The sequence below is a fragment of the Bombus pyrosoma genome, linkage group LG3 (assembly GCF_014825855.1).
Source record: "Bombus pyrosoma isolate SC7728 linkage group LG3, ASM1482585v1, whole genome shotgun sequence".
Classification (NCBI taxonomy): Eukaryota; Metazoa; Arthropoda; class Insecta; order Hymenoptera; family Apidae; genus Bombus; species Bombus pyrosoma.
Window position 1 is genome coordinate 2,265,974 of NC_057772.1, and position 23,811 is coordinate 2,289,784.

At 41.6% G+C, this 23,811-nt stretch overlaps 1 protein-coding gene across 6 annotated transcripts in view; it reads right to left on the reverse strand.

Moving 5' to 3' along the window:
• Positions 1-16,339: 16,339 nt before the first annotated feature.
• The window catches only part of LOC122565703 (histone-lysine N-methyltransferase MECOM-like), a 63,847-nt gene continuing 56,375 nt past the window's right edge, over positions 16,340-23,811 (reverse strand). For 5 of the 6 annotated variants that reach the window (XM_043721936.1, XM_043721934.1, XM_043721938.1 and 2 more), the window contains 3 exons: positions 21,995-22,094; positions 20,028-20,184; positions 16,340-19,946 (listed from right to left, as the gene is read on the reverse strand). In XM_043721936.1, the coding sequence (XP_043577871.1) occupies positions 17,943-19,946; positions 20,028-20,184; positions 21,995-22,094 (2,261 nt within the window). In that variant the 3' untranslated portion in view covers positions 16,340-17,942. The remainder of the gene's footprint in view (positions 19,947-20,027; positions 20,185-21,994; positions 22,095-23,811) is intronic. The other variant, XM_043721935.1, reaches the window with a different exon arrangement.

Genomic DNA, 23,811 nt, shown 5'->3' on the forward strand with positions numbered 1-23,811 from the left:
TTAACGTGGTCGAACGAGCCGTCGAGGAGGAAAACATTTCGTGTAATGGACTACTTTTCACGGTCTATCGATCGGAAATCTTCCGTAATCGCGTCTCCGATCGAGAAGGAGGGCTCGTGCGATCGAGATCCGACCTTCCGACCAACGTGGCCCGCGCTCCGTTTCACTTTCGTAATGGCAGCTCGATTAATCCATCGTCGAATTTCGAGGACGCCCTGTTGCACCCGTCCTCGAACGTCGTGCGTACAGGCGGATATTTGAAGAATATCACGGCTATCCGTATATTCACGCTACACGTACATTTATATTTCGCGATAGATTCCATCTCGTTCGAAATGCCATAACATCGAAGTACGATATTTTCTAGAAGTATCCGAAAATTCAATTTCGCCGTGACGATGAATCGTTGATGGAGAAAATAATTGAAAGCGGTGTAGAAGAGCGCGGAGGGAGAGGGAGAGCTCGATAGCGGCGAAACGAAGGCGGAGGGTCGAAGAAAATCGCGGGAAATGGACGCGCGGACGTGGTCGTGTAATCGACAGGAACGTTCGCGAGGGAAATACCAGGTCAGCTGTCCGGATTGGTCGAGATAGGATCTCTCGAAGCGTTTCGAGGATTTAGCAAGCTGCCGGCAGACTTTCGTTCCGGTGCCCTACGAACACCCACGTAAGGTAACGCCACGGAGTATCGATAGGAGAGGGCACGGTACCATAGATCGAGCTAGCTATCGACACGTTTCGAGAGGAGCACGGAGAGGCATGGAACACACAGGTACGCGATCCGTGCACGTGCACACGCTTACATGGACGCGAGAGCACGTTTAACGCTTCCACGTCTACGGTTCTGTGTACGTGTGTGACTAGGCTAACGTGTAGACTGAAACATAGTCTGGCAGGGCGTGGTCGGTTTATGTAAGGCGTACACGTTTTTTCGTCACCCGTTTCGCGGTCCTCGATCTATCTCGAAGCGCTACTCCCGCGCTTCGGCTCCGCTCCGCGCCTCTAACGAGCCTCGTTAACGAGCGAATCGGCGTTTTTCGCTTTTTTCTTCTTTGGGAAAGATCGAAACCGGCTGGCTCGCGGCTCGTTCCACTTTCGTCCACGACATTTGCCACTAATTTGTTGGCTTTGTCTCGCGTTCGAGCGTACATCGATTTCCTTTTAAAGCTCGTTCCCACATTCGATAAGAAACTCGATTTCAAAGTCGCGACCATGGTACAGTAATCCAAGAAAAATTTGTCGATAGTAATCTCGTATAGGTATAGGTTCGTAATGACGTTCGCAGATCGATTAGAAGAAGAAGAAGAAGAAGAAGAAGAAGAAAAAGAAGATAGGTTTGACATTTCCCCTGCAAGGATGTCACCCGATTCGCTCATGTGAATGAGATGATCTTCGTTCGCAGGCTCGATTCATGGGATCTCCTGACATTTCGCCCGTTGATAAATGTGGAAGAGGCTGGTGATCGTGTGTCAGGTACTACGGTGCACGCGCGAGTATATCGTGCTCCTCTACCCACGATCGTTTCCCCTTTGAACCTTCCCTCGGTCTGTGAAAAGAATCGAACCAGAGAGAGAGAGAGAGAGAGAGAGAGAGCAGTGAAATTGATTCGCGATTTGACGAGACGCTCTCTCGTTACGTAACCTATGCATCTGTCATAGATAGAAACCTCCTACTTCGAGGTTCGTTTGATTTTTCAAATAAACATACGTCCATCGATTAAACCACAAAGTGCGTTCTTCGTGGAATAAGTAATATCGATCGTTATTCATAGGCGGCGATTATCAGGACGCAAAAACGATTTTACTGCTAATTTCCATTCGATCGACTGTCTCGGTCTGGCTCGGGTAGCGCGGATTCCTTGAAACGCTTCATATCGACAAGGCTACCGTCTTCGAAGATTTATGTGTCCGCGACTCCGATCGCGAGGTTTATCTGATCTATTCGACACAGCCCTGAGCTTATGCCTTCTGCTACCGACGTCGTCGTCATCGGCGATGCTCTCCTGCTCTGTGTGAATGGAAGGAATTCTCCTTCTTACTATAGAATCCGATTCACCACGCTGTCTGACATTTCACTGCGCCGACTAGCTATACGCCATTCGCGTATGTTCCACGTGTGCGCCCGCACCACCGTTCTCCATCTAATGCCACTTTGACGCGTTCCACATACAAAGCTCGGTGAAATCAAATCTCTCAATTTTCATCGGGTTTGGAATTTTGTGGAACCGTCCAACATCGTAAGAGTTAAGCCATACTTTTTCTATTCAAATATATCGTATGGCGAAAAGTGCTTTTGGCGTGCCTCGAATTTCCAAACGATCCAAACGTCTCCTCTAATCGTTTGGCATTTGCAAAGTAGTTGTTGCGCGTAAAATCCGCGTAGCTTACACACGTGTCTCCGCATCCTGCTCTTCCGCCCAATGCCAACGACTCCCACACTCTGTTTCGTTCGCACTCGGGTCACGCTTCGGATTCCTCGAGTCTCGTCCGTAGGGAAACGTAAATAGAAACGCGCCAGTGTCGTTGCCTGACAAATTCAATTTCCGGTTACATTTACCTCGCTGTACGATACGTCAAATTAAAATATGACGGACGCCAATCCCAAGCTTCCATTGTTCGTCTCTGTATTTCATAGTTTCAATACACAAAGAAGATCGCTCGCTCAGATTGGCATAAATTAAGTTTTCAATTAGATCCACGCTCGTTCGCGGAGAGACAATTATTGAGACGTTATAAACCGCAACACCGTGAAACACAGGCTCTCGCGGACGAGTCCTTACGACGCTCGAACCGCCCACGCGCGCGATAACGATCGCGTCGCGTCGCGGGCGAGGACAGGCGCGATCGTCACGAGGTGATAGGTCGACGGATTCTCAGGCGGCAGCGCGCTTTTTCATCCGCAACCGAGAGTCCTGCTGCGCGAGCGCCGATAATTTGTAACGATCCGTGCTCGCGATAACGGCGATGGAAATTTCCCGATATGCGTTCATCGATTGGCTCGTGGACGCGCTTCAAGGCGCGTCTCGGTGCGCGTCGGATAAAGGATTCGTTACATAAAGTACTTCTACCTCTTCTTTTGCATACGACCATAAACGCTATTAAGGACAGCTCGCTTTACAATGACGTCGCAACAGAGACGATAGAGAGTCCTTCGTGTTGGATCCTGATTAAGACAATTTTCAATCGACATGTTCTTCTACGTGTTTCTTAACGTTTACGTTTCTTCCTATATCTTCTTTCGTGCAATATTTTATTCACAGAAAGCATATATTTTAACGATACCTGTTGAAACATAGCGTTCATTTCGAGTCGTATAGACCAGGAAAGAACATCAGGGTCAACTAATGAAATCGTGAGATATAAAACTGAAAAAAATTGCTTGAAACGCGCGATCACAAATTTTGGTGAAACTCGGCCGATGAAACTCCATAAATCTAGGAAGATGAAATTCGTGTGGTTCATCCTCAGGGTAAGGAAGGATCGCGGAATATTTTATTTACAGAAAGCATATATTTTAACGATACCTGTTGAAACATAGCGTTCATTTCGAGTCGTGTAGACCAGGAAAGAACATCAGGGTCAACTAATGAAATCGTGAGATATAAAACTGAAAAAAATTGCTTGAAACGCGCCATCACAAATTTTGGTGAAACTCGGCCGATGAAACTATGTAAATCCAGGAAGACGAATTTCGTGTGGTTCGTTCTCAGGGTAAGGAAGGATCGCGGAAGTGGAAGGAGTCGGCACAGCTTTTCGAGTAACTGTGCATCGCGTTCACGGTGTGGCGTGCATCCAGGGAGAGCGAAGATGACGGCGGCTTCGTGTCGAAACCGACGCGCAGATAAGCTCGTTTTAGCGCGAGATAGTTAATCTTCCGCTTAATCGGCTTGTTTATCTCGACGTGGTACAACCGAAGGAACGCCGGTAATGGAGGACAGACGCGAGAAGGATCGCGCGGGCTGCATCATATTCGAAGTTGCGTCTCGCAATTTGTCGTGTGTCTATGCGATATTTCAATCGACTTTATCTTTCGTCTGCCCTTGCGCGTTTTATACGGTACAGGTTTGCGAAACGACGCAGGATAATCGGTGACGAGTCACGTCGTCGCTCTTCATCCTCGAATAAGCAAAAATGTCCAGCAATATCAGCTTCCATCGAGCTTCGTCAAACAGTGAAAGTAATCTATATTTAGCGTTTGGCGCAACGAATGGAGCAAGGGTTTCGCGTACGCAGCGTTCAACGTTCCGGTGTAAACTCGCGAGATCGCGGATCGATCTTGGCACGGGACGGAAGAAGAAATCGACCGCGATCCTCTTTCCTGGCTCTCGTTTCACGATCTCTTGGAAAGCAGTATCGCGAGCTGAGAAAAGCAAACGAAGACAGATTTCCGAATGGCGATCGTAAATCGCGCGAGTTGCGCGTTTACGCGTTGCTATGTAACGCGTGTGGGTAGCTGGTAAGTACGTTAGTAATACGTTCAGTGCGGAAACAAATTACTACTAGGTTTTCCATTACTTTTTAATATAACGAGTAAATCTTGAGTCGTAATAAATCTTTTTAACGGCCCAACCGACTCTTCGTTTTACACCCTTGTATATACTTTTCCTCCATTCCCTTGCAACTTGTTGCAAGAGATATCGTACAAACGAGTCAATTAATTAAAATACTTTGGTCGGAGTAGTTCAAGCGTTCCGATTGACCGGCAACATCGACGAAAAAGTATCGGAGAAGCGGCGTGTGCAGCGACGTTTTCTATTCCGGTGAAGCTGGCGCGACGGTGCGTAGAACAGCGGATTAGAGATCGGTGGGTGTGTTGCGCGTTCGAATCGGCTGCGCGATCATGCGTTAAAATGAAAGGAGACGCGACGTGGCGAGATGAGAGACGAGAAAAACATGCGCTGCCAGCCTCTTTGCTCCGTCTCCTAAACGGACTTTTCGATCGTTCGCAACCGGATGCCATCGCGGCGAAAACCACCGCAGGATCGATCGAGTCGGTAGCGCTTCTCTTCTTTTTCGCATCCCAAATAATATATTCAGTGTACGTATATTCACAGTGCATTCAGAAACCATCGACTCGGAAAACATGGGTTGTGCAAAGTGCACTGAATAGCAATCTTAGTGGAGCAGCTTTGCAAATAGAAGTTTTTCTATTTTATTTTATATATCGCTCGTCTTATCTGGTTGGTATCTACTTTCTATGGATACGCAATCGTTCTTTGACACGAGTTAGCTGCTGTATAAACATCCAATGGAACGACAGAAAGACACACGATATTCAGAGGATACGCGGCAGACATCGAAAAGGGGCGGTTTTGCCTGAATCAGAGAAATCGACGAAGATACGACAATAAGCGAGGAACAATGGTAGCTAGACGAGAGATCGGCGAGATCGGGTAGCAGCGAATCGGCCGCTGTGATGGATTTTTTCCACTTTCTAAACGCGGCCAAAGAGCGCGCAGAATTTCGTGATTAGCTTAAGCGTTTTTGTCAACATCACGTTGGCAATAATGTTCGTTCGCGCGTAGAATTATTACTTCACCGTTGTTCAGCTACCGATCGCTACTCGCTGATCGCTCGCATCGCGATCGATCGTCGATAGTTTCGTGAATCGCCGTAGATCTTTCGTGGACCGCTCCTTACGTTCCTTTCGCAAGGATAACCAAAGAAACGGGCCGTCCTCTTTTTCTACCAGCGCATTCCGATTTCTTGATCAACCAAGCTGCTCTTTACAAGCAGTTCGGATTCTTTCCAGTCGATACTGGATAATTAAAAATGTGCTGTGCCTCTTGGGAACACTTTTCTGCCTTATACAGCCTCGAAGTTCGATCGAACCTTCGGAAACGAAATGTCGGCGAAGAAAAAATGTTCGTACAGCCGAGAGTTCTATTTTTATTAGCGGCACTCGATACCGTATAAACTTGTACTTCGTTCAATTACAATATAATTATTTCAATTAGTCAAGTTATACGTTATAATTTAATCTATATTTGCGGTAATAATCACGGCTGAACTAAGTTCGGAGAATCATGTTGGCGTAATTGGGTTATATAATTGGACTAAGAAGCGCAGCATCGTCGGAATCAATTAGACCGGAGTCGAAGTCGCAGAAACGAACGATTCGATCTGCGTCGATTTACGTTTTGTTTTCCTTTTTTAAACGTAACAAGGCGAATCACTTGTCTTCCTATTTATCGAAGCGTGAAATAATGCAACGCGTTCTTATCGTGTGTTCTTTCTGTTGCCAGCAACTCTCTCAATAACTTCCGTTATTATTAGACAGACGATCGCCAAAGGGTTTCAAATAATCATGAATGTTAGAAATATCCCATTAAAGTTTTCAATAATAATAATAATCCGATCGAAATGAATCATTCATCATTGATTTTCCTTGCAATACGGCTCCTTTTTGCTCGAAAGTACATAGGGACGCACGATCGTTATTAATCTTCGATCTTCCTCGATGTTTCGACAGTGGAAGAACTTTCGTACCTTTCCCTTTTACTTTCGATGCCTCTTTGCTTCGTTTACTTTCCTTTGTTGTATATTTCAGTAGCAGAATAGAAGTCGTCTTGCTTCCGTAAACATACTATGAATGGTGCGTTGGGCGCGCGTGTTAATCGTTCGATCGGACGATGTTGAATGAAAAGTCGAAGCGTACTATAATGCAACGAATTGAGTAGGCGTCTGAATTCGATTGAAACAATTATAACGTGTGTAAAGGCAAAGTTCAACGCTCGTTAATTCAACGCGGGACACCGGCAGCCAATTAGCTCGTTATTGTGCAACTTCGTCCGTTTTCATCATTTTGATCGCGACACGTTTAATCGTTCGTCTAACCGCGATTCAATGTCTTATTTCTACACGTGGTGATTCTATTATGCATTGAGTCATAGTATAATAAGAATTGATTAAAATGACGCAACCATTCATTTCGTAAATTTGCATTTTCAAAAACCCAGACACAAGTTAAAAGTACTAAGCAACGCGATCTAGTGTGCTGTGATGAAACTGAACTCATGGAAATCGACCGCTTTATTTATCGCCGATAATGATAAAAATCTGAATTCCAGAACTTGAACTTAATTTTCGAAATTAGAAAATTTGAATTTGATTTTACGTTTGAAGATCTGAATGTAAATTGTAATGTTTAAAAACGTACATTATCGTAAATTGAATCTGGTAAGCCTTTAGACAGCATATATACAAATTATGTCGAAATACATATCATGTACCAATCATATTTATAGCGTTGTAAATATTAAAAACGTTCTGCTGAAATGTTAAATTATGTGTTACAGCCGATGAGGTATAGTTAGTCAATGGCATTACGTAGCAAGATTTATTTAAATCGTGACTAAGTTCGGAGTTTCGACCCGGACATTGACTTTTCATTAAGGACAGAATAAACGTGACATTAAATGGGATTTTGTGTCTCACTTATTGAAATACCGACCGAAATACCGAAGGAGATGAGTGTTTCGTACCATTGACTAAGAACAGGATAGAGGACGCTAGTGACTAATACTCGTCTGCGTCTATACTGTCTGAACTTTATCGACCGCGGAATACAACTGCCGCGAAGTCATCCCCTACTGTACCGACTAACGATGTTACTGATTTTGATATAAATGTAGAAAAATTAACAATTAAATAGTATTTAAAAAATGAAATACGTCTTATAATATAACCAAAACAAAGACGTATATTTTTAAACAATATTTTTAGGAATAAACGCTCTAGCATTAAGGGATGCTGAAAAAGAAAACAACCCAGTAGCTAGAAGGGCCATCTACTCTACATAAATCCGAACAACAAACCGTGAGAGGAATTTGGAAAATTTAGTTATAAAATAGAAAATTCTCAAACTGAATCGCAGAATGTTTTATCGCATTTATTTGTAATACTAATTTATTTATTATTGATAAAAAAAAAGAGGTGGAAAATTCCCGACGGTACATGCCATAGTGGGATGTTTCAATTATTTACGCAATACTAAAAAATACTAACTAATCTATGGATTCATATGTAAATGTACGCGACATTAATATCGAGATCTTCAGTTCCAGCCATATTCGAAGCTGCTGATGCAAGACCGCCTCTGAGCAACTGTCTTAGTCGGATCAGGTAATCCAGGATAAACCGGTTCCTACGATTATAGTGGAAGATTTATGGGGCAATTCATAGGAGCAATACTAATTGAACGAGCGCGACCATTCATTAACGCAACGTTAACTGTAAAAGTAATTAAGACAATCTCTAAACAATCCAACTCTTAAAATGAATTCAATAAAAATGACTATTCTTATCTAAATGAAAAGTTACTTTAATTATTTGTGACAACTACAAATCGCAATATTAGAAAGTCAATTAAAAGTTGACGTCTCTCTAAACCAGATTAAAATTAAACAAATTATTACCACTCCTAAGATTATTTTTCTAGAAATTATGATAACTAACGATCAAAGATACAGTGAATCAAATACGATCATCGTGATATTGATTCAAACTAAAATCATTCTTTCGCAACTCTACCTCAGACTTTAAAAAGATAACTTCAGAATTCTAATTTAGATCGTAGTTAATTACTCGCAGCACTAATTAAAATAACCACAGTTTTCTGATGGCCGACATGTACATCGAGGAAAAAAAGAACAGAAAATACTACAAATACAGATACTAGAAGAGTGCCTAGCGATAAAGTAGAAACAACATTCTCATACTATTTTAATAATGTTTAATATCGTAAGATAAACTTTAAGAAATACAATGACAATTTTTAAAACTTTTGAGAATGATATTTTACTCAAAATGAACTACAAAATCAAAACCTATGTCGTCTTTACCCGTACACAAAATCACTGAAACTATTTAATAAAGCTTACTACAATCTCGATCCCACCCCCGAGGGGCCGAACAAGATTACGGAGGACGTGAAATCGTAGGTCCCTGACCGAGTACCAAAGTACCAATCGGACAGGACTGCAGATCCACGACTGAAGCCTCAACAGATTCGCAAGTATCACCGGCGCGACGACAACTCCCGTGATTTGCGGCAAACGACGAGCAGTTGCCGAATAGTCACCAAGACAGAGGTGTCCTTGGGGCGACTTACGAATCCAAAGAGTTGTCCAGTGCACGTTGACCCGCACGCACCCGGAATACGCGCGAGCGAGTACGCCACGCGGCAGTTTGAAAGAAGAGCGATCGTGAACGGATCAATCGCAGGAATAATTTTTCCAGTGTGGGAAGCGAGGGGACCAAGAAAGACGAGATTTATATTTTTCGTTCCAAGATGGATAACTATCTTTGTACAGAATGAGCTCACAATGCACTTAACATAGATATCTATCTTACGATTAATTAAGGCTCAAACGCACGCATTCCACGGTGTCCCCCCGAGACCAACGGCGACTCACGGTGTCCGACGCTGTCCAACGGTGTCCCACGGTGCAGCCCAGTCTGGATCATCCAAAATTCTCTTGGAGGCTTTTGGTGATTCAAACTGGACTGGTGCGTAGTTCTTAGCTTGGTATCGTTTTCCAAAGATTAATCATCTGATTAATCTTTGGAAAACGATACCAATTACCGGGTCTCACCACGGGGAGGTGACTACGCAAGAGACCCGCCCATGAGTTACTTAATATTATGCATCGGCCTCGAAATTCAAGCTGTTAACGAGAATGTCGAGTTCTGATTCTACTTCATGGGCCTGCGTAAAGAGATAGATATTTCGTAGCCTATCTGCGAAACACCTGTCTCCCACGCAGCGCTTACATGAATCTTTACAAAGCTAACACAAAGCATACACAACGCAACATCCATCCCCCACACAACGATTACATCGATCTTTATAAACATCGTACAATAATTCGTAGCTCTATTGGCAGCATTCGGTATCAAAGACACATTTGTCCAACTTGGAACGAAAGAAAAAGAATGAGGCTACTATGGAAAAGGAGCCCCAACAATCAGACGATGAAAGAAACACCGCGGCGGGCCCGGAACGAACGAAATCGCGATCTCTCGAAAGAACTAACAAACCTACGTGACGTACCCCCGTGCACCAGATAACCCTAAGGTTCAGCGGAAAGCCCAAGCATTGACCTTCGCTCGATTCCTGTCACGTCGTTTGCAACTTATCACGGTCGATGGCACCGACCGATGATACCAGTGATCCAGCAAATGGGCCTGCAATTTAACACACTCCAACTGAACAAGTGACGACCCGGGGAGGGACCGCTGAACAGGATTACAAAGGCAAGGCCCCAACTGCACAGTGGGGTCCACCCCCACGGGTTTGCCACATGAACAGGATTACGGAGGACGTTAAATGCAAGTCCCTGTCCAAGTACCGAAGTACCAATCGGACAGGATTGCAGATCCGCGACTCAGGTATCACCAGCGCGATGACAGCTCCCGCGATTCGCGGCAAACGACGAGCAGTTGTCGAGTAGTCACCAAGACAGAGGTGTCCTTGGGGCGACTTACGAATCCAGAGAGTTGTCCAGTGCACGTTGACCCGCACGTACCCGGAATACGCGCGAGCGAGTACGCCACGCGGCAGTTTGAAAGAACTGAGCGATCGTGAACCGATAAATCGCGGGAACAATTTTTCCAATGTGGTAAGCGAGGGGATCAAGGGAGACGAGATTTCTAGTTTATGTTCCAAGATGGATAAGCATCTTTGTACAGAATGAGCTCACAATGCATGTAACATAGGTATCTATCTTACGATTAATTAAGGCTAAAACGCACGCATTCCAACGTTGTCCAACGTTGTCCAACGGTGTCCAACGGTGTCCAACGGTGTCCAACGGTGTCCAACGATGTCCAACGGTGTCCAACGGTGTCCAACGGTGTCCAACGGTGTCCAACGGTGTCCAACGGTGTCCAACGGTGTCCAACGATGTCCAACGGTGTCCAACGATGTCCAACGGTGTCCAACGATGTCCAACGATGTCCAACGATGTCCAACGATGTCCAACGATGTCCAACGATGTCCAACGGTGTCCAACGGTGTCCAACGATGTCCAACGGTGTCCCACGGTGCAGCCCAGTCTGGATCATCCAAAATTCTCTTGGCGGCTTTTGGTGACCCAAACTGGGCTGGTGCGTAGTTCTTAGCTTGGCATCGTTTTACAAAAATTAATCAGATGATTAATCTTTGGAAAACGATGCCAATTACCAGGTCTCACCACGAGGAGGTGACTACGCACGAGACCCGCCCATGAGTTATTTAACATTACGCATCGATCTCGATATTCAAGGACAACTTTTTCTGTGTAGTAAGCGAGGGCATGAAGAGAGAAGAGATTTTTATGTTTCGTTCCAAGATGGATAAGTGTCATTGTACAGAATGGAATCACAATGCACTTAACATCTGTATTTACCTTATGAATAATTAAGGACAAGGCGCACGCATACCATGGTGTCCCACGACGTCCCACGACGTCCCACGATGTTCCCCTGGGGGGGGGGGGGGGTATTTGTCCAGTTTAGATCACCAAAACAGTTATAAATGGATGATGATATCTATTTGCCTTTGATTAGATCGCACTTGTTTCTTCAATTCCATGAATACGGTGTTGATTCCTTGGCTTTGACTAGACACGAAGAATAACATTCCATCCATGGACGCTCAATAGTTACACCTTGCATTGCCACTAATTTTTTACAAAATAATGGCTTAAATGTTATAAATAAATGTTTTGAATGTTGTTAATAAATAGTTCAAATGTTATAAATTAGTGGTTTAAATATTATAAATTAAAGGCCTAATTGTTACTAAGTAATGGTTTAAGCGTTATTAATTAATGGTTTGTTTGTTATAATTTAATAACTTAAATGTTGTTATTTAATTGCCTAAATGTTGTTATTTAATAGCTCAAATGTTATAAATTAATGGTTTAAATGTGGTTAATTAATAGTTTATATGTTGTTATTTAGTAGCTTAAATGTTGTTATTTAATAGCTTAAATGTTATAAATTAGTGGTTTAAATGTTATTAATTAATTGCTTAAATGTTGCTAATTAATAGTTTAAATGTTGTTAATTAATAGTTTAAATGTTGTTGACTAACAGTTTAAATGTTGTTAATTAATTGCTTAAACGTTACAAATTAATTGTTTACTTTGTAAAAATTTTTTTCCGATCTTCGCTGTTCGAGAGTTCAAACAGAAATGAGCTCACGCGCGAATCGTGCATTCCTTATATACCTTCTGTTCGATAGGTGAATAGGACGCAACGGTATACAAACATCATCGAAAGTGAGTTTTCCATTGTAACACGATCATATCCAATAATTTTTTAATTTTATTTGTGAATTGGCAGCGTCAACAATTATTGACAATAACCATTTTTATAATTGTAATACTTTTTTCAAGCTAAAACGAAATTCATACTTCTGTGGTACTAGTTTTCGATTTAGAAGTGTGTTAACTTACATTGAATGCCAGTTTATGATGAAAACAATTGTACCGTTACAGTCAAACAGTTTAACTATTATAAATAAAGGGCATAATTAGTTACAAACATAACTGTTAAAAATTAGTCGAGTAACTGTTTTAGATTAATAATAAATTGTTATAAATGAATGGCGTAATTATTATAAATTATTAGCATATTTGCTGTAAATTAGTGATTTAAATGTTGTAAATTAATTGTTTAAATGTTGTCAGTTAATAATTTAAATGTTATAGATTAATCGCTTAAATGTTATAAATTAATAGTTATACGTTGTTGATTAATAGATAAATATTATTAATTAATAGTTTAAATGTGGTTAATTAATAATTTAGATGTTGTAAATTAATTATTTAAATGTAATAAATTAATAGTCTAGATGCAATGAAGTAATGATCTAAATGTTATAAATTAGTAGCTTAAATGTTACAGATTAGTGGCTTTAATATTATAGATTAATGGGATAAATGCAATAAATTAATGGTTTAAATGTTATAAATTAATACCTTTATTCGTAGAAGTTCTTCTTCGATCTTCACAGTACTGGGGCCCAAGCAAGAAAAAGCTGGCGCGCGAGACATGTGTTCCTTATATACCTCATAACGTTTTTCCAATAGAATACAAACAAATTTAATCATTTGATCATTTTTATTGTAAATTGAGGCCTTTACAGTTTATTACAATAATCATTTTTATAATTTTAATAGTTCTTACGAGCGAGAACTAAATCCACACTTCTGTGATACTAGTTTTTGGTTCAGAACTGTGTTATTTTATATTGAATACCAGTTCATGATGAAAATAACTGTACTGTTATATATTTTTTGTATATATGTTATATTTTTACCGAAGTTTCAAACTTTCAATAAGAAGTGATTAAGACAATAAAAGTTAAAATGAATAAAAGCTCATACGTCGAAAAATACCGACAGTTAATAAAATGGAGAACACAAAATCGCAACCTTGTCAATGAAACAAGTCGCTTTATGTATTCTACCTTATCCGTAGAACGTGGAGTATAATAACTGATCATCGGAGAGAAAGTGGTCGCGCCAATGATACCGACTGATATCTTACAATTACAATATGAATCTGTCTAATAACTGTTCATGCTAACGCAGAAGTAAATGCACTCTTTTATAGTATACGATAAACTTCAAGAAATACAATGAAAACTTTTTAAACTTTTGAGAATGATATTTTACTCAAAAAGATTGATATTTTATTCGTACGCGTACTTATATCCATATAAATTGACCGATATGAATATGATATTTCACTGCATTCATGATCATTCATAATTGATTAATCAATTCATTAATTAACATTACATATCATTGTTCATGTTATAAAAAAAAAAAAAAAAACGCGATGTGCAAGGAGATCTATCCTGAGCTAATAAATAAAACATATAAAAAGAAAATATGTACTACCATTCACGGATATAATAAATACTCGCGGTCACTATGCTTGTAAAAAATTCTACGTGGTACAACCAGTCACCCGTGTCGATTCGGACCTTTTATCCTACGACATGATTGAGTGGCCGGAGGGACAAAAAAGCATGCGACTCACAGTTACATTTGGACGATGGACAATGTCGACAATTTTGACGTACCTCAGAAGAAACCATCATGAAGGCTGTCATCCCGGAAAAATGATCAAACCTTATGGTAGAAGTACAGATTATGAAATAACAAAATATGCGATAGTACACATATAATTTATTGTTGAGGACAAAGTTTTACAGTTTATTAATGTAATAAGTAAAAATAAATATTTTCAGTACATTTTATTCCTTGATTAATTAATTATGGTTAAGACAAAAATGAAAGAAATAGAGTTAATTGAAGTACAATACTTATATTCTTGGCTTTCGCAGTACCGTAAGATTCTGTCCAGAGGACACGAGGAAGTGGAGATTGTGGGGAAGCTGTAACAAAATATGTAACATTATAATTTATTCTTAAAGCCACAGTGTTGATTGTTTGATTGTTTCAAAAGTCCAAGATAATGAATCATAAAATTCTATTAAACTTAATAAACTGTAATTATTATAAGAGTTGGAACTTTAATAGAACAATTTCAAATTTAAATTTTACAACTCAATATAGAGAAACTTTGAGGCTTCGTTCCAATAGTTAAGTAAAATAATTATTAGTATTAAAATAAGTATTAAAATAATTCAAGCAATATACAAAAAATAAACTAAATGGATGAATAATGTGCAAAAATACTTACACTGCTCGAATACTAAAAACGAATATTTTTAAAAAAACTATATACAAAAAGAGAAATAAAAAATTACCATCGCTCCCGATAAATAAACCGAAGAACAAACACTGACTCTAATTTCGCGTATAACTATTGCAATTGGTACTAATAAGAGATATTCTACTCTGAGAAATATTGAAATTACAATTACGAAACAAACACTAACTTCATTAATCGCATTGCACGCGATCATAAAAACATTCTCTGAAAGTAAAACTCTTAGGGGGAGGAGGGCCGTTATATGCTTTTCTTCTTCCTGTTACCGAGCGTTTGTTTTGAAAAATACTGCTGTTTACTGCTGTTATAAACTTACATATTAAAACGACGTCTGGGGAAATGTAAAATATTATTTGCGAATGTTATAAAATATGTATCGCTACACTGAACATCAACGAATACTCTAAATGCAATATAACTGATTTTAGGGATTATATCGTGTTACCGAAGGCTGAGACGTATCTTCTAGTAATAAACCGTATCACATTTTATAAATACTTGAAAATCTTTGCAAAAAATGCAGAATTTCTTGACAAAACAGTTGCTGGAAGAGCACGACAATGTTACGCGCCAAAATCTGAACCTGTAATGGCGTCTTCTTTAGAAACAGTCAAAATTATTGATAAAAGTCGTGAGATGGCGATACCATAGAAAATTTACGCGGGAAATGCAACAAAGTATGACTGATTGCAATCTCTTAAATGAGATTACACACATACATACAATAAAATCGAGTCAATAGATTTGAAATTAAAAAATCTATTAAAAAAATATTTATTACCAAAGTCTATTAAGGAAACAGTACGAAAGAAGTAGAAAAGTTTATTAAGAACGTTCGTTCTAACCGTTTGGAATTCTATTTAAGATATACGTATAATCAAATGAGAAAAAACATTTTTGTAATCTTTTCCAATTTCATCTTAGTATTCTTAATAGCATTACATACCATCAATTATGAATCACGCGTCTAATATATAGTAATTGTTTAGTACATACTGTTTGATACGTCATTGAACTAACCATTGATTGTCATCGTATCCATTAACCCTTTTTCCATTTTTTTTTATTCAATCAATTAATGATCTGCATACAGAAAAACCACAAATTCGAGTCAAATGTTAATTAAGAAGTCTACAAAAAGTAACAAAAGTAACGAACTTGTACTAAGCACTTTATCTCACGCTGGGTAACACGTCTGAACGCCGCGATTTTCGACAGGTAAATGACGTCCCGCGGAAGGCGTCGCTTAGCTGCTTTCAAATTGGCTAAAGAACCACTTTCTTGTTTCGCGCGAGCAGTTTTGGCAGGCGCGCGAAATTGAAATAGTATGATTGATAAAGTATGAAAATCTTCCATTAAATATCCAAAATATTTTGAATGTTTTACTTTTTTCTCGATAAATAGTACCCGTATGTACATAAATAAATAATTTCCGAGAAAATGTGAGCATTCTATCAAATAATTCTGCAATAAACACTTATATATTTGTACATTTACATACTTGTATACTATACTACGAATTTTTATAGAAAGAGGTGTTGGGTAATTAATGATGAGTTAATTAATAGTAATCATCATATTTGAAGTGTAATATTTTAATAGTAATTATAATGAAGTTACAGGATGCTTTTATACAATATGTATAGATAGATTCATAATATAATCGTTCTTAATTAGTATGATCGACGTAAGTATGCTTAATCAAACTGTAAGTTTGTTATCGTCTATTAGAGAAAAGGATGAGAGAAGAAGAGATATGTAGAGCATGTATTCGTAAACTTTTACGTGAAAAAACAAGATAACTTCCTATGGTGTCAACGCCATTATCAAAACGCTATTCACAAACATTGCCTGGGAATGATCAAAAGAAAAGAAGGGAAATAACTTTATTTTTTCTTTCTCTTTGCGATTCCGTACACGCCTACGCCTGTACAAAATTCAAATGTTTGTTTCGTTGAACATTCACGTGCATCATTCTTGAACATCGAGAACAGGATGAAAACATGCGCGATCCGCTTATTTATTATCCAGTGAAATAAACGTAACAATTATGCGCCTCTATAAAGTACTTCTCGTAACCCATGTCGCAATAAATTGATAAGATCGCATATTTATAATATATGCATATGTATAATATCTATATATTATATATAGATATATATATGTATATATATTAAAAATCGCGGAGAACTTCTGTATTCTTCTTCTTTTTTACAAACGTTATATCACCTAATAGAAATTTGTACACAGATTCTCATAAAACGTTACTCTTTTAATTACACGTTCACTTCAATAATCGTCATTCTCGTCGCTTTGGCTTCGAGCCGACTAACATCAGACATATGCACGTACTTTTCTACCTATTCGAGCACGAGCTCCACGAGGTTCCTTGAATTCGCTTCCGTCGAGAATTGCAACCATCGAACTACTCTCTAGAAAGAAAAAAACGTCGATGCTTAATCTTCCGCCGGCTCTGATATCTTTGAATCGCTGCACGATTAAATCGTCTTGTGTGAATATACATACTATTAAAGGAGGGTAATCGAGATTTAGAAACTGGAATCGGGACCTGTCTTTCGCGCAAGACAGCTTCGCACGACGCAAAATAACTTGCAGTAACTTTAGTAAATGATACTACGATTAGCGACCGATAGTCAGGTCGCCGAAGGGAAAAGAGGGAAAGTTCGAACGATTATTAATTACGTGCGCGTGTACAATGAAAACGAGCCTGTAGGAACTACGCTATTGAACAGCTTGTCCGTAACGAACGTGAATACGTGTATATGTGGGTATGTACGTGTATATGTATTTGTTCGTGTATGAGAAAGGACAGTGAATTTCGTTCGACCTCTCTTACATTCTCACTCTTGCGGTGCAAAAAGAAAAGAAAATAGAAACTTGGAAAATAAAAGCCCACCGAATCCAAAAATGTCTGAGGATTATTATAAACGCACTTTTCTTTAGCGTCTTTAACATCTTCTTATCGTACCCCGAAGAAAGTTCAACTTCAAAGAAGTCACGGTGCCAGCGACGAAATTCTCAAACTGACACTCTTTTCACGACGAGTTACTTGAAAACACGATAGATCGAATTTTCCTACGGTTATAACAGTTACATCAAGACGAACACCTTTGTAACAGTTCTATGTGCGTCACTAAAACAGCATTTCCGCGAATAATTTCCATCTTCTTCAAACTATCCGACCTATGGGCTATGTGGAAATCTCGATGACAGGCTCGGCCGTGTTATTGTTGAGCAGTTCCTGCTTCTCCCTCAGCTTCAGATCGTATTGCGGTGGTGGAGTGGATTCTTTAGCCTCTGCGGGTGACAAGCCATCCGTTTCGTCCAAAGGACAGACTCCTTCCTCGCTATCCTCGTCTTCGTCGTACTCCGTTTCCATCTTGGACTCGTGCATCTCGTGAAGTCGACTAGGTAAATAGGCCGGGTGTGGGGGCAATCCATAGCCAGCCTCGCCACCATAAGTCACCTTTCCCATGAACGATCTGATTTCGTCGAAGTACGTGTCCTCTCGTTCGTTTTCGTTGCTGCTTCCCGGTGAATCCGCCACGGAAACAACGCCACTACCGTCGTCGGCTTCGTGTTTCTTCAGATGTCTGTCTAAATTTGTCTGTTGGCCAAAGCATCTCTCGCAAAGTGGGCATTTGAAAGGTCTCTGTTTGTCGTGGATATTCCTCACGTGCCGCTGAAGATTACTGGAGATGCTGAAGGACCGCTCGCAATATTTGCATTTGTAAGGTTGTTCACCGGTATGCGTACGCAAATGTCTAGTCAAATTAGCGGATCGGGGGAACACCTTCCCGCAGAACTTGCAGGAATATCGGTCTTTCATTTTGCCGTGGGCGTGATGATGATGATGATGGTGATGGGGCGCGATCACGGCCTCTTGGAACGGCTTCACCCCGGGGAACGGTCCCAACGGCGGCCTGGCAAGCAGGTCGAATCCTCCGCCTCCTGGCCTAGCGCCGCTGAGCCCGTTCATAAATGTCCCTAAAAAAGGAAGCCCACGCGGTGGTCCAAAAGGTGGTAGCGGTGGTAGCAGTCTGGATTCCGGGGTTGCGCTACCAGGAGGCGGTGGTCCACCTGGAAATCCTGGAAAGGAACTAGTTGGTCCGCGATACATGGCCTCCAGCAACATTGGGTGAATCGGTCTGGGATACGCCATGTGCGGTGGTGTGGTGGTAGGTGGTTGTTCCGTAGGTAGGCTGGTTCTCAGCTGCGGGCTGTTGAGCACATCCTTGGAATCGGCCTCCATTGGCACGGGCGTCTCTTCCTCGAGTTTTAGAGGATCCGGAGGAGGCGGTGCTTCTTCCATCGGCGCTGGCATTGGTGACGGGCTACGACTCTTTCTCTCTGCGATGTTCGAATTCGTTCGTTGCTTCTTCGTTTGGACTCTCAGATCTAAAGGTTGATCCGTCGTCTCTTCTTTCGTGGTTGCCGGGGCATGTTCAGAATCCGTCTTTATCTCGTTGTTTCTGTTGATCTCCCGTTTCTTAGAGGGATCGTCGTCGCTCTCGGGAGTTGGCTGGACAGGTGGCCTAGCTGGAGATGGTCTGAACGAGGAGGTAGCCTCCTCAGCAGTGGATGGAGATACTTTACTATGCTGCGGCAGTACTCTCGGCGGGGTGAAGCGCTCTTTCTTTGGACTGTCGCTCCTTTTCTCAGCTTCCTCGACTTTTGGCGGGAACAAGAGCGGAGTGTTCAAAAAGTTAGGAGCGTTCGGGAAAATTCCCGGATAGGGTGCCATCAAACTTGGTGGATAGAAAGGCAAACCTCCTGGGAGACTGACCGGAGGTCTGGGATAGACCAGAAAAGGACTCGGCGCTGGGGTTGGTAACTGCGGCATGGCGCCAGGTGGACCGGTCGGCGGTGTCGAATCGCAGAATCGCTTATGCTTCGATAACGAGGTGACCGTGCTGAAGGACTGTCCGCATTTAACGCATTTGATCTGCATACGACAATCAGCGTGCATGCGTTTGTGTCGGCATAGGTTCGAGAACTGCGTGTATGCCTTGAGGCACACCTCGCACTGAAACGGTTTCACGCTGCTGTGGATATGAGTGTGCTGCTTGAGACCGGAACTGGTGGCGAACGTCTTTCCGCATTCGGTGCACGCGTGACTTCTCGCGCCCACGTGGTGGGTCCTGATGTGACGCTGGAGGTTCGACGGGTCCGTGAAGACCTGCGGTTTGTCCGACTGTTAGCGAAACTTTGAAGATGTTACTCCAAGGAGTTACGTGTCGAGTTTTGTAAAGTTTGTGTCAAAGGTGATGCTTACCTTCGGACAATTCTCGCACGGGTAGTTTCGGAGATCGCCGTGAACGATCGCGCGATGACGAACCAACAGTGGTCGCCAGGCGTACGCACGGGGACAACTGTCGCAGCGATGCTGTTCCGCTGGATATCTGTGACACGTTATCAGGTGAGTGTCCAATCTGAAAGAAAAACACCAAGGATCTCTAAGAAATTCATCACACTATTCAGACATCTGTCACTAAAATCCTACACTAAATTATATGTCACATGCTCGTTCCGTCGATTTAGCGATTCAAAGCGTCGATAGTTTTCCCACTCTCTTAAATTCAATATTCAAGAATGACAAGCCCGGTTAGAAGAACGACGCTGTATTGTCGGCAAAAGCCCTGGAAACTGGAGCGTAATCGCGGCGAAATCTCAAAGCGGGTCGAACAAGAAACCTCAGATATAATCGATCCGGGGCAGCGCACCGACGAAGACTGCGCTCGGTGCAGTCGAGGATGATGACTAAGTGACTCCGGTAGCGCGCCAGCGGACAAGCTCTCTCGTAATAACGGTCACACGCCCCCGAAGGAAGAGGGTGGTCATCGTATACACACAAAGGAACGAAGAGAGAGAGAGAGAGAGAGAGAGAGTAAGAGAGTCGCGACAACGGTGGCGATGGCGGGGTTCAACACGAACAACGCTCGTTGTAAGAGCGGGGTGTCGCGAGCTGGCCACGGGTTATGGTCACAGGATGTGCCATGGTGTGGTGGCGGCATTGATTTTACACCCTCGAACACACGTGTCGCGTGAAACCTATTCGTGGTGAGATAGTAGGTTCACGGTGACGGTGCGCTGTGCCAGATGAGCTGCGGGCACGCGACGCCTTCGATGATGCATAAGGGGGTGGCTCGATGCAACCAAATGCGGATCTCGCGCGTACTTTATGTGCTACAACAGGTGACTCTGCCAAGCCGAGGCTCACGGAAGCGGCTGGTGTTGCGGTCTGTCGCCAAACCGGGAAACAGATGCCGGAACGGGCCAAAATGGATGTCCGAAATTGGACCAACTGCGGTTACGTAACACTGAAAAACTTTTCGCCAACTTAATTACGAAAACTAACCGTTGCCCAACAAAAATGTTTATGCAATAACATTGGAAATGTGTAATTGCAAATACTATGAAGAGAAGAGTATTTATTTTTAATTAGAAAACTCGATCCTCTGTAAGGTAATTAGGACAATACCCTTTTACTTTGGTCTTGTAAGCTCGTGGGAAGAAATTAGAAGGCAAATAATCCAAGCTTTCGTACGACGATCGCATCGGTTAAGTATTTGACTTTTCGTTTAATAGCGCTACGCAAACAATGTCGGCCCCTGAAAAAGCTATCGTAATTCTGAAGGCAACCCTCGATATGGTTCGCGTGCTCGGGGCCCCTCTTTTCGAACGGAGCGCAGCTAACGCTCAGATTTTGAGTGGATAACGCGCCTCTCGTTCCCGTATTTTCCTGACGATTAAAGAATAACTTATCCGTCATATCAAATTACGATTACCAGTTCGATCTGTTGTTTCTCTCGAGCAGTAATGCTAGATATGAAAATACAACCGTCCGTATCTGGTATCGATGTAACAATTAATCCTCAGGGTGATAATATAAGTAGATGGTTACGAAAAATATATCAATCTCGATCGCGATTTGTCGTCGGTGTGTCGCTAGAGGGGACAATTCTCGACGATCTGATTTCAACAGCGTATAACGACGAGTTATTTATAAATCCTTTATGAACCAAGCTTCAGTATCGTCGACTTTATGGCGATTTCTCGCTTCATAAACCGTAATAATAAATCTATTGCTCGTCGATAAAGGTTCAAGGAGGTCGAGGAAGAAAAAATACGAATTTTAACGATTTTGTTTAAACAATCTTATTTATAAGAGCGAATCGGTTACCTAACCAAGTTACTGAAATTTATTACGATCAAAGTATGATATCTTTTTAAGATACTTACAGTTCAATATCTTGAAACGGTTTGTCGCAGACAGGGCATCTGGTCTCCCCTTCCTCCTCGTCCTCTTTATCTTCGTCTACGGTCCCACTGTGTTGCGAGGCTACAAGCATAGAAAAGAAAAGACACATGAAACGACCCTGCAGAAAGAGAAACGAAGATAGACTGGAAGTCATAATTCCGTTCCACTATGTGACGGGCTGCGGCTCTATAAATTACAACCCCGAGAACGATGATACGTGACCCGTCCTAGTGTGGGCGAATTACGTGATCGAGAAGCGCGCGGGGAGCCAGCAGAGAGTGGCGTGACAAGTGGACGGCGGGATTGTTCCTGAATTATTAAATCAAACCGGCACTATCGGTTTATCTATCCGTGGAAGAACTCGCTCTGTCTACGAGCATCCTATGGTCGCGACAATTTTTTCCTAAACGTCGCGTTCCTTCGTTTTACAATAAAAACGTCGAAACATTGCACTTTCAAAATTACAATTACAACGTCGCCCTTTCAGGCCTTTATTTTTAATCGCGATGAATATTTTGAAAAATCGACGACGATTTCTTTTCAAACATTCAAAAGTTTGAATAATAAACGCAAAATTAAATACGTTGGACGAGTGCCAAAGGGGCGAAGAAGAAAGTTAACACGAGAAAACACATCACGATCACTATCAAGTACCTTCTCCTGTCGCTAGTCGGTCACGATGCTGCAGTCGACGAAGACAATGGATACAATGATGCACCAGTTAGCTGGTAGAATGTTATTCTGCAACTGAAAACGCGAACGGGGTGTCGGGGACCGCTTCCCATTGGTAACAGCGAGGTCGGAGTCCAACCAATCGCAGGTGAGACTCGTTTGCCCCCTGCGGCCTCTGTTCACCCCCAACTGACAAGAGCAACGGCAGGTAAAATCAAGAGTCCGTGAACGAGACAGCGTGTAATTTTTAATGATGGAGATTTCAGACCGATCCAACGGCCAGAGTTACGTATTTCTTCTAAAATCTCCGCAAGTAAAAAAATATACCTTTTAAATCGATATAAACGATATAATCTGTCGATAGGCTGAATAACTTAATCCTTTTGGTTCATTTACCTAAATACGTTATCTTTACAAATGTAAAAGTGTAAGATAGAGATTAATTTTAAATCGTAATTTAATCGTAATTAATGTCATTTCAAAGCTAGACATAGACGAATTAAAAATATGGAAATAGTTGATCGATCGATGTACGTTGATCGACTATTAGCCAGGCGAATGTCAAAGTCGAAACGATACCCGTCCACCAACGGTTATTTAAATCTGCCGCTACACTTGTCCCAACCATATGGTCGAGCGATGGCCCCCAACGGACCTTCATGGGAACCGGGCACAGTCCCTACGCCACCAACTACGCCCTTCGCCACGCAGCCAACCCCCCATAGAACGTTAATCGTTCCTCTATCCACGACTAATTTGAAGCGGCACGCCGTGAATTTAAACAATGAAGGATGCGGTCGACCTCGCGATCTGCTAACGGGGTCGTGCACTGCTCTTTCAAAAAACCATCGTATAGATCGACAGTAGATAGAGACAAAAAATATGTCAACGGTTTCATGGAAGGAAAAATTTGAAAATATAAATAAGAATTTTAGGAATATTTTTTCGTCAGACCGTCGACCGACTGTTGTCGTTGGATGATTATAAACGTTTCTGATATGTTCGTCGTCTGCAAGATATATTAAATTTTCACCAAAAAATGAGTATCGTGTTGATCAATCTTGGTATTATGCATCACTATCGAGCACGTTACGAAAAAACCTGGCGGAATGTAACGTCGCGTCGT